This window comes from Danio aesculapii, chromosome 7 (assembly GCF_903798145.1).
Source record: "Danio aesculapii chromosome 7, fDanAes4.1, whole genome shotgun sequence".
Classification (NCBI taxonomy): domain Eukaryota; kingdom Metazoa; phylum Chordata; class Actinopteri; order Cypriniformes; family Danionidae; genus Danio; species Danio aesculapii.
In genome coordinates this window covers 7,626,530-7,640,443 of record NC_079441.1, presented here as the reverse complement: position 1 = coordinate 7,640,443, position 13,914 = coordinate 7,626,530, and the positions used below count along the sequence as shown (strand labels likewise).

The 13,914-nt window shown below is 36.7% G+C and overlaps 1 protein-coding gene across 1 annotated transcript in view; it reads left to right on the top strand.

The window, feature by feature from the left end:
• Positions 1-13,914, top strand: part of aldh1a3 (aldehyde dehydrogenase 1 family, member A3) — a 75,753-nt gene that overhangs the window by 37,353 nt on the left and 24,486 nt on the right. Inside the window, exons 6-7 of the mRNA XM_056461003.1 lie at positions 3,952-4,080; positions 13,401-13,514. Of these exons, the coding sequence (XP_056316978.1) occupies positions 3,952-4,080; positions 13,401-13,514 (243 nt within the window). The remainder of the gene's footprint in view (positions 1-3,951; positions 4,081-13,400; positions 13,515-13,914) is intronic.

Below are 13,914 nucleotides of genomic sequence, written 5' to 3'. Positions count from 1 at the left end.
GTGAGATCAGCCATTGGTGGCAATCTGCGGAGACATGACTAGGACCTCTCTCGCGCATTCTCGCTGTCGCGCGCACTCGTTCACTGCTTTCACGCGCACTTGCTCTCTCGGTCAGTGATGCTACTGTGCACATCAGTTCGCCCCATTCCTCCGAAGTTAACCCCCAAATTGGCACAGGTAATAAAAAGATTCGACTTTCATGTTCATGTTGTGAACAACAAAATGTCCACTGTTGATTATAATAGACTTCTGTTTTCAATAGCGATTTAATAACTCTTAATATAGGAAGTCCTCGGTTATGCAGAGGCTATTATTAATCAGAATTGAGTGTACATAGTTTTACGTTAGGAAATGCATCCTTGAATTTACAAACAGTCGGCAAGTGCCGGAGATTAACAGATGTAACACATTAATAAAATATAGTTTTCAGTCACGCTCATGTAAAATACATTTTCAACTCGTTTAGTTTTGCAATCATTCATTTTTTTATTTCAATAGTTACATAAAGCACGGGTCTCTCCAACATGATTTATGCAACCCAGGCTCATTCTGAGAACGTAGTCCCGGGGACGTTTCTGGAGACCGCGAAATACGTAGCCGGGGGTACGTACGGCTGCATTTCATTTTTTTAAGCGAACGCTGCGGGGCGGTGTGACGTCGTTCCCTTCGGCGCTTGCCGGCCGGCCGTGTGGAGGGCTTTCCCACTGCAACCAGTTTGTCCGGTTAGCTCTTCGTGTACTCTGGCGGACTCGAGGCGCAGAGAGGGGCTGACCACGACGACGACGACCGGGTTCGAGTCCGGGGAAGAGCGGTTCCAGAAATCAGGTAAGAAAACAAAAACAAAATCCAAAAAATGAAGCGAACAAGTTCGTCACAGGGTGAGAATGTGGGCAAAATCCGAAAACGTGGTAAAAATCAGACGAGGGCTTTTCTTTTTCTGGACGGCTTTTGTGAATCGTCGTTGGTTGGGTTTATGGACGGAGGAGGGTGGGTCAGCCCGCCGATTGGCCGGTCGCACGGTCAATCATTCTGTCATCCAGGCAGACAGGCGGAAGGTCGTTTGACAGAGGCCTCTAGCGGGTTTACGCGAGAACGGTGCGGAAAAAAGCACGCACAGCGGCCTCTCGCGGACTCGCGAAAACAAAAACTGCAAAAATACATACCTCCCGGGACGTATTTCGCGGTCTCCAGAAACGTCCCCGGGACTACGTTCTCAGAATGAGCCTAGGTTGGATTTATTACAACACGTTTTTAAACTTTAATCTTTCCCATGGTGACAGTCAGTGCGTAATATTTTACTTGTTATTTTGCAAGATGTATTCAGACAAAGTCCCTTTAAGTATTCCATAGTCTTTCATTTAGATTAAAGTGTAATTTACAGATTTAAGTAGGTTGTGTTAACTGGGAAAGTTAGAATAATTAGTAAAGTTGCATAACTGGTTTGTTGTGTAGACAATCAAAAAATATACAGTAAATATTTCTTAAGGAGGATAATAATACTGACCTTAAAATAGCTTTTTAGAGACTTAAAACATTCAAGAGATAAACTATAAGAATAAAGACTTATTATGACTCCAGAATGATTATTTTTGTTTTGCAGGAAATACTGTGAAAATGTCCTTGGTTTGTTAAAGATCACTTGGAAAACATTATTTTAAATTAATGGGAGAGCAAAAAAATTGATTTCAACTGCATCTGTTAAAGTTTACAGGTGTTAAAATGGGCCTTGATGTACTTGAATGTTCAAAATGTCTTATCCTACTACAATACAAAGTCACTTGTCAAATAAATGAACATGGAAGATTATTTTGAGTTTAAGTTATTTAATTTTTGCTTGTTTTTGAAGACTGCAGAGTTATGCATGAAAAAAAGACTTTGAATAACTGTTTATGTAGTTTGTGATGTATGTTAAAGTGTGCCCTCTAAAAGTACAAGGCTGTAAACCTGTTTTTATCAGCTGTAAAATTGGCCAATTTACCATTGCTGTCTGAAATCATTTGGAGTTCCTGGAGCCAGGCCCCAAAGGCGAGTCAATGCAGTTTTAGTTACTTCCGTACTGGCTTCCCAAGGAAGAGCAGGAGGTTACCGCTTGGGTGGTTCCCAACCTTTCCTGAGTGTTTCGACCCTTACCACATCACTCTCCAGCTGGTGGGTTGGCAGAGGTGGCCAAGCCGCTGCCCATCTACTTATGGCTTCCAGCTTAACTCCTTTCTCTTACTCCATAACCAGCATGAAGCTCGTTCTGCTTCTTCTCCCATCCTGCGAGCAGCATGTTTCTTGCTCTTCTTTCCTAATATATTTATTTGTATATTTGATACAACTATCAAATATAGTATTATACTATCAAACAAGTATTATACAACTATCAAATATAGTATTATACTATCAAACAAGTATTATACAACTATCAAATATAGTATTATACTGTCAAACAAGTATTATACAACTATCAAATATAGTATTATACTATCAAACAAGTATTATACAACTATCAAATAATAGCTTATTTAAAATTATATATCTATTAAAATAAATTGATATATGCCCACATATGATCTGAATTTACTTAAAAGCTTACGAATCATCTACCAATCAGGACATCCAAGACCCAAAGTTCATCAATGAGAATGTCATTTCATGATCTCACTTTTGTTGGAGATGAAGCACAAACTGATAGACACTGGTGGAGATTGTATCACCAAGTCAATATTCATATTTGTGATTGATTTGCTGGTAATTAAAGAAAGCAATGCTGGCACTCAGAGCACATGAGTCACTCTGAAAGAGAAAATACACATACAATCCAGAAACAAGCCTAATTGCCATGGCAACGTCAAAAAAGATATTAAAAAAATGATGACGCCCTGCTGCTGAACAAGTGATTTGTGTACATATTTATATAACTAATGTAACAGAGAACAGCAGTTCGTTCTCTTTTAGCTTCCCTGTTTAGAAAGCTTGTACTCTTAATACCCTAGCAACTGGATAGATAGATAGATAGATAGATAGATAGATAGATAGATAGATAGATAGATAGATAGATAGATAGATAGATAGATAGATAGATAGATAGATAGATAGATAGATAGATGGATGGATGGATGGATGGATGGATGGATGGATGGATGGATGGATGGATGGATGGATGGATGGATGGATGGATGGATGGATGGATGGATGGATGGATGGATGGATGGATGGATGGACGGACGGACGGACAGATAGACCGATAGATAGATAGATAGATAGATAGATAGATAGATAGATAGATAGATAGATAGATAGATAGATAGATAGATAGATAGATAGATAGATAGATAGATCGATAGAACGATGGATGGATGGATGGATGGATGAATTATTAGATAGATAGATAGATAGATAGATGGATAGATGGATAGATAGATAGATGGATGGATGGATAGATGGATGAGAGGGATGGATGGACGGACGGACGGATAGAACGATAGATAGATGGATGGATGGATGGATGGATGTAGGGAAGGAGGGAGGGAGGGACGGATGGATGGATGGATGGACAGATGGACTGACAGATAGATAGATAGATAGATAGATAAATAGATAGATAGATATATTGATAGATAGATAGATAGATAGATAGATAGATAGATAGATAGATAGATAGATAGATAGATAGATAGATAGATAGATAGATAGATAGATAGATAGATAGATGGATAGATAGATAGATGGATAGATGGATAGATGGATGGATGGATGGATGGATGGATGGAGGGATGGACAGACGGACGGATAGAACGATAGGTAGATGGACGGACGGACAGATGGATAGATGGGTGGGTGGGTCGATGGATGGATGGGTGGGTGGGTCAGTGATTGTGTAGGTGGTAGGTAGGTAGATAGATTATCGATTATAGACAGGCTGTTCTTTTTCTTTTCTAAAGCGCTGTTTGTTTCGTTGTTTTGCAGTGGAATTTCCCTCTGCTGATGCTGATGTGGAAGATCGCTCCGGCTCTGGCCTGCGGGAACACAGTGGTTCTCAAACCTGCAGAGCAGACCCCGCTCACTGCTCTACACGTTGCTGCGCTCATAAAGGAAGTGAGTTGTCTAATCTCTCGCCTGTACTGTAAAAAAAATACATGAATTATTTTGATTTTTTTCCCCTTAATTTCTGCTTTTGAATTGCATTACAGGATTTTGATCCTTCTTCTAAAAATGTTTACCATTGAAAAGTTAACAAAAGAGTGACTTTTATTAACTTGTTTAATAGTTTGCAGTGATCTATTGTCTGGGTTGGTGTTGTATATTAAGCTACAAAAACCTGGTAATAAACTGTCAGTACATTTTCTGTTATTTTACAGATTTATTTCTCTATATATTATTTATACTTATACTTTAAAGTACTTCAAACTACTAAAATGTGAATAAAAGTCACTTTGTTAAACTGTAGAGTTGAATTTTCAACATCAAAAGTTGACAGAGCAGAGATCAACATCCCATAATGCAACTCACAACCGTAAATAAATGGAAAAGAATCACATTTCTTACACTGTAATTGACCCAACCTGCCTAATTAACCTAATTAATCTACACTGCAAAAAAGTTGACTCAACTTAAAAATTGTGAGGCAACTTGATGCAGAGCTTTTTTTGAGTTGACTCAACTTTTAACACTGAAGCTACTAGACAGGGGCAGACTGATTTGGGGGCCCTAAGCAATTCCAGGTATGGGCCCCTAGCATTGAAACTCAATTTTTTTTTTGCCTTTTTGCCTGTTTTCTATTTATTTTTCTTTCAAAAGCAAGCAAGCAAGAAGAGAAACTTCACAGAATGCGAATTGCAGGTGTTCCTATCAGAGGTAGACCAGTTATTTATGTGTTATTTGCAAGTTTGTCCTCGGGAAGTAATAACAAAAGAAAAAAAAAATAGAGTGGGAGAGTTTAGCTGACGCGGTTAACGCAGTGGGGTCTGAACATCGTGCTGTGAATGAATTAAAAAAGAAATGGTTCAATGTAAAGGTGCAGGTTAAGAGGAGAACAGCGGTGCACCGTCAAAATGTGGACAGATGAGGCGAGGGAACAGGGGATGCTGAACTAACACCCTTTGAGGAGAGAGTTGCCTCAATTGTGGGCGACACTTTACTGTATGGAGTAGTAGCCCTACCTGTGGGAGACACAGATGTATTAGAGGAACACTTTGTTAGGGCGCCATATCAGCACCCCTCCACTCTTATGAAGGCAGCGTCATCGGCATTTCAGCTGCCCAATCCTCCGCTCTACAACTGACCAAGTGCGAGACCGGACAACCACAGAAAACAACTGATGGCCAAAAAATTCATTTCATGTGTGTCAACAATCAAGAGAAGACTTCATCAGAGTGCATGTAGAGGGTTCACCACAAGATGTAAACCATTGGTGAGCCTCAAAAACAGGAAGGCCATATTAGAGGTCTAAAAAGCCTTCGCAGTGCTGGAAAACGTTCTATGAACAGATGAGACAGAGACCAACTTGTACCCGAGTATGGCGAAGGAAAGGAACTGCTCATCATCCTGAGCAGTAAAGCATGGTAGTGGTAGCAGGGGCACTGCTGGCCTCCATGGGCCCTCTGACTAGCTAGTTGATACTGAATGGGGGGGGGGGGGGGGGGGTAGTTTGTATCGCAGCAGATAGTTAAGGGGAGGGGGGGGGTGTTTGAGGTAAGTTGGTATCACAACTTAAAGTTAAGAGTGGGCGGGGGGTAGGGGGGATGTTGGTATCGCGGCTGAAAGTGAAGAACCCGAGGGGGGAGGGATGTTGAGTTGGTATCGTGGCTGAAAGTGAAGAACCCGAGGGGGGGAGGGGGGATGGCAAAGTTGGTATTGCGGCTGAAAGTTAAGTGCGGAGGGGGGTTGGTATCGCAACTGGAAAGTTAAGAGCGGGGTGGGGGGAGTTGGCATCACGGCTGAAATTGAAGAGCGGGGGGCAGGTGGAATTGGCGCAGGGCCTTGATAATGTCTCTGGCGCGGGCCCTTGAAATGTCTCTTAGAATCCAACCCCCCCTTAGCGGCGCCCGAGTGGTAGTGACATGGCATGGGAATGTATGGCTGCCAATGCAACTGGTCCTCTTGTATTCATTGATGATGTGACTCCTGACATAAGCAGCAGGATGAATTCTGAAGTGTTTCGGGCAATATTATCTGCTCATTTACAGCAAGATGCTTCAGAACTCATTGGACGGTGCTTCACAGTGCAGATGGAGAACGACCCAAAGCATACTGCAAAAGCAACCAACGAGTTTTTGAAGGGAAAGAAGTAAATGTTATGTAATGGCCAAGTCAATAACCTGTTCTAAATCAGATTGAGCATGCATTTCACCTGCTGGAGACAAAACTGAAGGGAAAATGCCCCAAGAACAAGCACGAACTGAAGACAGTTGCTGTAGAGGCCTGGCAGAGCATCACCAGGAATGAAACCTAGCGTCTGGTGATGTCTATGCGTTCCAGACTTCAGGCTGTAATTGACTGCAAAGGATTTGCAACCAAGTATTAAAAGTTTGATTTATGATTATTATTATGTCCAATTATTTTATGTCCCTTAACAAGTGGGAGGCACTGTTGTAATTCCTACAGTGTTCACCTGATTCGGATGTAAATACCCTCAAATTAAAGCTGACAGTCTGCAGTTAAAACACATCTTGTTCGTTTCGTTTCAAATCCAATGTGTTTGTGTATAGAGCAAAAAAAATGTTAGAATTGTGTCGATGTCCCAGTATTTATGGACCTAACTATATATATATATATATATATATGTATATGTATATATGTATATATATATATATGTATATATATATATATATGTATATATATATATATATATATATATATATTACTTAAATATATAAAGGCTGTATTTGTGGTGGATGAAGAGCCTCTCACAATCTTAATATTTGTCAGGTTGATTTTATTATGATTGATTGCGTAAGACTTGCTCAAGTTTGTGTGGTTTGATTTTGGACAAACTTTGCAAGCCATTGTTTCCCAACCGGGGTTTCATGATGCCGGATCCGCAGGGGATCGTGAGATCATGATGGAGATGCCAAAGGAAAGTTTGGCAGAGGCTTTTCTGCACCCCTGGTGTACACCATAATAGGGAACATGACTTGCAGCAATACTTCATTCTGATGGTCAGTTGTGGAAATCGAGCAAATCTCTTTTATATTCGTCTTTTTTTTTGTCTTTATTATTTATTTATTCATTCATTCATTTTCCTTCAGCTTAGTTCCTTTATTAATCTGAAGTTGCCACAACAGAATGAACCACCAACTTATCTTTTATCTTTATCTTTAATATGTTTAATATCTTTAATATCTCTTATCTTTAATATGTTTTACACAGTGCCCTTTCAGCTGCAACCCAGTACTGGGAAACACCCATATACACTCACATGCACACACATACACTACAGCCAATTTAGTTTACTCAGTTCACCTATAGTGCATGTTTTTGGACTGTGGGGGAAACCGGAGCACCCGGAGGAAACCCACGCCAACCTGGAGAGAACATGCAAACTACACACTGAAATGCCAACTGGCCCAGCCGTGACTTGAACCAGTGACCTTCTTGCTGCGAGGCAAAGGGCTAACCACTGAGCCACCGTGTCACCACCTCATTATTGTTTATATACAGCAAAATATTTGGGGAAAAATGTATATAATTTGAAGTCAATGTACGTGTGTAATGAGTCGGGGAACCACAGAGTTAAGGATCCAAATGCAGCTTTCTTTGAGAATTGTCAGGCAGGCAAAGGTCAAACCAAGCACAGACAAGAGGATGTACTGTACTGTAGGTAATCCAAAGCGTGGTCAAAGTCACTGGCGAATGGTCGGGACAGACGGCAAAACCATGAAACAAACAAAGGTCAAAATAGACTTCAATTCAACATTCAATTCACTTTGTGATACTTTTTATAAAATAAAAGAAAGACAGAAATGTTAATGCCTTCTTATTTTCAGCCCTGCTAAAGCAGTAGTTTTGTAATAAAATAATAAAGATATAAACAGGCAACAATTAAAATAAATGTATATATTAAATTATTAAATACATTAAAAAAGCATGCAACTTACTTTTTGATAAATCCATTTTTATTCAAATAATTTATTAAATTGTTTATTTATTGCATTTTTTATTTATTTATTCATTTATTTTATTAGTACTTTATTTAATAGTTGATTTTAGCCCTGGTAAATACGGAGGCCAGGAAGGGACATGATGGTGGGGAAAAAAATAGGTGGAAGAAAAAAATGGGTGGGAGAAAAAAAAAAGCAGAGTGATAGGAAAACATATTTTAGAAGTTTTTGCGTTTCCTCACAAAGATGTTTTGCGTTATCTCACAAAACTGTTTTTCCACTAACACTTCCTGTTCCCTTCACACATGCCAACCCTCACATTTTTTGCGTTTACAAATATATTTTCCTATCACTCTGCTTTTTTTTCTTCCACTTATTTTTTTTCCCCCACCATCACGTCCCTTCTGGGTCTCCGTAGGGTAAACCAATAGCCTTGTACTAAAGTAAAAATATATAGAAATATAATATATAATAAGTTATATGATTAAATTTCTTAACATAATAGTTTTAATAACTCATTTCTAATAACTGATTTATTTTATCTTTGTCATGATGACAGTAAATAATATTTGTCTAGAAATTTTTCAGGACACGTCTATACAGCTTAAAGTGACATTTAAAGGCTTAACTAGGTTAATTAGGTTAACTAGGCAGGTTAGGGTAATTAGGCAAGTTATTGTATAATGATGGTTTGTTCTGTAGACTATTGAAAATAAATATTGCTTAAAGGGGTTAATAATATTGACCTTTTTTTAAAAAAGGAAAAACTGCTTTTATTCTAGCCGAAATAAAACAAATAAGACTTTCTCCAGAAGAAAAAATATTATCAGACATACTGTGAAAATTTCCTTGCTCTGTTAAACATCAGTTGGGAAATACTTAAAAAAGAAAAAAAAAAATCAAGGGGGCTAATAATTCTGACTTTAACTATATATATATATATATATATATATATATTAATAAAAACAATAATATAAAAAGATTGCTCTCTTTTTATCATTTAAAAAACTTTTATACGGAAAAATTATTCATTTTAATTTTAGAGTAATATTTTAAATAGGAAAAATCATATTAATTTAAACAATAATAAGTAAATATGTTGCTCTGTTTTTATTATTAAAATCATATGGAAAAATTAGTCATTTTGACTTTAAAATAATATATTAAATTGAAAAAAAACAAAACAAAACAGAACATTAGACTTTAATCTTTCCTCATACTCAAAGATTAATCATTATATGTACATACAGTGTGGGTGACATGGTGGCTCAGTAGTTAGCACGGTTGCTGGCTCGAGTCCCGGCTGGGCCAGGTGGCATTTCTGTGTGGAGTTTGCATGTTCTCCCCATGTTGGCGTGGGTTTCCTCTGGGTGCTGTGTGTGAAAGTGAGTGTGTGGGTGTTTCCCAGTACTGGGTTGCGGCTGGAAGGGCATCTGCTGCATATAACATATGCTGGAAAAGTTGGTGGCTCATTCCACTGTGGTTGCCCCTGATGAATAAAGAGACTAAGCTGAAGAAAAATGAATGAATGAGTGTACATACAGTATTTAATGGACGCTTTGAAGCCGAAACTTGAGTGAGTATAAAAAGCGTGCTGTTTTACACTATGACTCAGCTGCATTGTGGGTAATGAGTTGTTGCTCTGTCTCTGTTTATAGCAAACGCTCAAATTATGATCTTTAATTCTTCAAAGAGAGCATGAATGGCTGTAATAATGGCTGGACTGCAGCTGTTGGGTGTAATAGAGAGATGATTTATGCCTTCATCATTATCAATGAGATCAGGCTGCGTTTAAAGCGGCTCTTTGTTTCGTGTCGCCGCCCGCGGGCTCTTCTTTGACCCATTCATTTGCTGTTTTATCCTCTGCTTCTTTTGAAGGACGTATTAAGTGCATTAGCTGGCATTAAAGGTACAGTGAAGGGCTTTGAAATGTTTATTTTTTTACTCTATGTTTGATGTACACTGTAAAAAAATGTTTAGTTCAGCACAATTCCTTCATGTTGTCCCAACACAAATTGATTAGTTAACGTAATTGTTTCAACATATTTAAGTGGATTACGTTGTCCCAAAAAACTCAAGAATTGTGTTGATTCAGTTCATTTTAAAGGTGCTGTATGTTTTTGACTCTTCTAAAGCATAAAACACCATAATATATTTGCAGATATTTAAGAATATCTAATAAGCAGACTCCGAAGTGAGATGCAGATTCAGAGTTCCACATGAGGTTATTAATTAGCAAATAATATAAATATTACGAAAGTAAACATTAGGTGAGCAAGTTACATTGTAACCCTTTGTCCTAACAACACGCTACATGATGAGATTTGCAGTGATAAACAATTTGGCTGTTTGCACCAGACAAAACACAACAGAAATTTAAATACAGCCAGTCAGAAGCACAAAATAGTGCACTCACTGCACTCCGACGAAATGTTAATGTTTATAATCTAAGTAATACATTTTAAACCTCTTTAACATTATTAAATGTAGATGCTGAATCACTGATATGTGTTGGTTTGCACTGAGTCACAGCTCTAAAGTTCAATTTTTTATTTTTATTTTTGGACATGACTTCAATCAGTCTTTGTTGGTGTTTTCAATCTGGCAACCTGTGCTTGTGTGTGTTTTGAACCAGGGGTGCAATACCTTGTTCAACCACTGGGTGTCAAACTTACACACTGCACCTTTGAATAATTAAATCCTATTCAGTTTACCTTTATTTAGATAGCGCTTTTACAGTGTAGATTGTGTCAAAGCAGCTTCACAAAGAAGATTATAGTGAATTGAAACAGTGTCAGTTCAGTGTGGTTTAATATTCACTGCTGAGAGTAAGTAGTTAGTAAGTAATACTATAAATAAGTAGTTGAACAAGCAGCAGAGATCATTTTTGAGTGTAATCATTAAATATTATAAAAAAATATAATATAAATATAAAAGCAGGGTGAATCGGCTTTCAGCTACTAACAGCGCCCCCTGCTGCTGGAATCAGCACCAGAAATGATCAGATGTGCTCCAACATTAGGCACATTCAAATCCAGACTTAAAACACATCTGTTTAGCTGTGCCTTTACTGAATGAGCACTGTGCTACGTCTGACAGATCGAACTATTGTGTTTTTTCTCTTATTTTTAATTCTTTTATAACACATTCAATCTGCTTTTATTCTTATTTATTTTATTTTATTTTAATTTTTTTAGCATTTTTATTATTTGTTTTTTATTTCTCTTATAATTGTTTCTTTTATTCCTGTTTATGTAAAGCACTTTAAATTGCCACTGTGTATGAAATGTGCTAAATAAATAAACTTGCCTTGCCTATTATTATAATATTCTAATATTAATATATTATATTTCTATATGTTTCTTTGTTTTAAGAATTTATTTTATTTAATGATGTACTATATTTTAATTTAAACATAATAATTCTATTTTTTATTTTAGTAATTACATTTTTATTTAATTCATTGATGTACTGTATTTTAACTGAATGTATTATTATTATTTATATTATGTTTCTATTTTTATTTTAGTAATTTAATTTTAATTTAATTTATTTACTATATTTTAATTTATTCAACTCATTGTAAACTATTATGTTTCTATTTTTATTTTAACAATTTAATTTTAATTTAATTTATTTACTATATTTTAATTTATTCAACTCATTGTAAACTATTATGTTTCTATTTTTATTTTAACAATTTAATTTTAATTTAATTTATTTACTATATTTTAATTTATTCAATTCATTGTAAACTATTATTTTTTATATATTATGTTTCTATTTTTTATTTCAGTAGTTTGTTTTTAATTTAAATTATTTACTAGATTTATATTATTATTATTTAAACAAAAAAATTCAAATTGTGAATTGCATGTTTTTTTAAATGTATTCAATAGTTTTTTAATGCATTATTTTTTAACTCCTCCTTTAAACTGTCATTGAATGTTGATTTAAATTTAATGTATTATTTATTTATTTTTATTTATTAAACAGTGTTTTTCTAATATATTTAATAATATTATTTATCATTTTATTTTAACTGTGCCATTGTATGTTGATTTTAATTCAATGTATTATTATTATTATCATTATATTTTTAATATTTTATTGAAAAGTCTATTACCAGTGCTGAAATCAATGATGTGTTAAAAACTTTTTCTGTCTTTTAATATTTAAACAAAAATGTGCAAAAAAAATTGTATGTAGAAAGTATTAAACCATATTCTATTTGGCATTTAATGCTCCCGTGAGGTGCTTTGAAATGTGCATTTTTATTTAATGTTTGATGTAATCTCAACTGAAACAGTCCTGCAATGAAGTAATTGCAGGACATACAGTAGCTCCTCCCCTTTAAGAAAACAGCCAATAAGGTTTCATGTTTCTCACAGCTCTGCCAGTGAGAGGGGCTGAGCTCAAGCGCATCAAATTAATTAAAAATGAGAAGCGTCTTGAAGGGGGTGGGGGATGTTAGACACTAGAGAGCATTTGATTGGTCAGAAGATTTAATGAGGTGAGGTCAAAAAATGATCCATTTAGGTTAAAGTGACAAACTGCAAAGTGTGGATGTTTATATCTTCTAAATGCAAATTCTGTCACTGTTTTGGATCACACTAGCTTATAGATATCCATAAGACGAACATACTGATACTAACATTTTTAAAAAAATTATTTTAATGTCACTGGGACTTTAAAGGTCCCCTGAAGTGCTCCATTTAGATCTGTTGATCCATTTAGGTGGAAGTGGACAAGCTTTACATGTTTATTTATATAGTAGATTTATATCTACTAAACACGAATTTTGTCACTGTTTTGGAGCACAGTATAGATATCTGTAAGACTAATACTAGCAGGGGCGTCACGGTGGCGCAGTGGGTAGCACAATCACCTCACAGCAAGAAGGTCGCTGGTTCGAGTTAGCATTTGGCATTTCTGTGTGGAGTTGGCATGTTCTCCCTGTGTAGGTGTGGGTTTCCTTTGGGTGCTCCAGTTTCCCCCACAGTCCAAAGACATGTGGTACATATGAATTGGGTTAGCTAAAATGTCCGTAGTGTGTGTGTGTGTGAAGGAGAGGGTGTGTGCGTTTCCCAGTGATGGGTTGCTGCTGGAATGGCATCCGCTGCATAAAGCATATGCTGGATAAGTTGGTGGTTCAATCCACTGTGTGTGTGCGTGTGTGTGTGTGTGTGTGTGTGTGTGTGTGTGTGTGTGTGTGTGTGTGTTGTTTTTTGTTTGTTTGTTTGTTTGTTTGTTTGTTTGTTTGTGTGTTTGTTTTATAAATGGTAAAAATGTCCAAATTTTCCTGATGTCCAACAGGCTGGTTTTCCTCCTGGAGTTGTGAATGTTGTTCCTGGATTTGGACCGACGGCTGGAGCTGCGATCGCTGCTCACATGAACATCGACAAGCTGGCCTTCACTGGATCCACAGAGGTAAGGCATGATGGGAAAACATGACTTTCATTTAAAGGTGCTCTATGTGTAAGTCTCTTCTAAATCATAAAAATACCTCAATATAGTAACAGCACTGTAAACAAAGTTGACTCAAGTCGTGTCGTTGGTCCCAGTTGTATAAAATAATAAATACAAATAATAACTTGACTTCTAGTTGATCAAAAAGTGGCAGAAGGCAGATTTTTCTGATGAATCCTCTGTTGAACTGCATCCCAATCATCACAAATACTGCAGAAGACCTACTGGAACCCACATGGACCCAAGATTCTCATAGAAATCAGTCAAGTTTGGTGAAGATTAAATCATGGTTTTGGGTTGTATTCAGTATGGGGGCGTGCGAGAGATCTGCAGAGTGGATGGACACATTAACAGCCTGAGG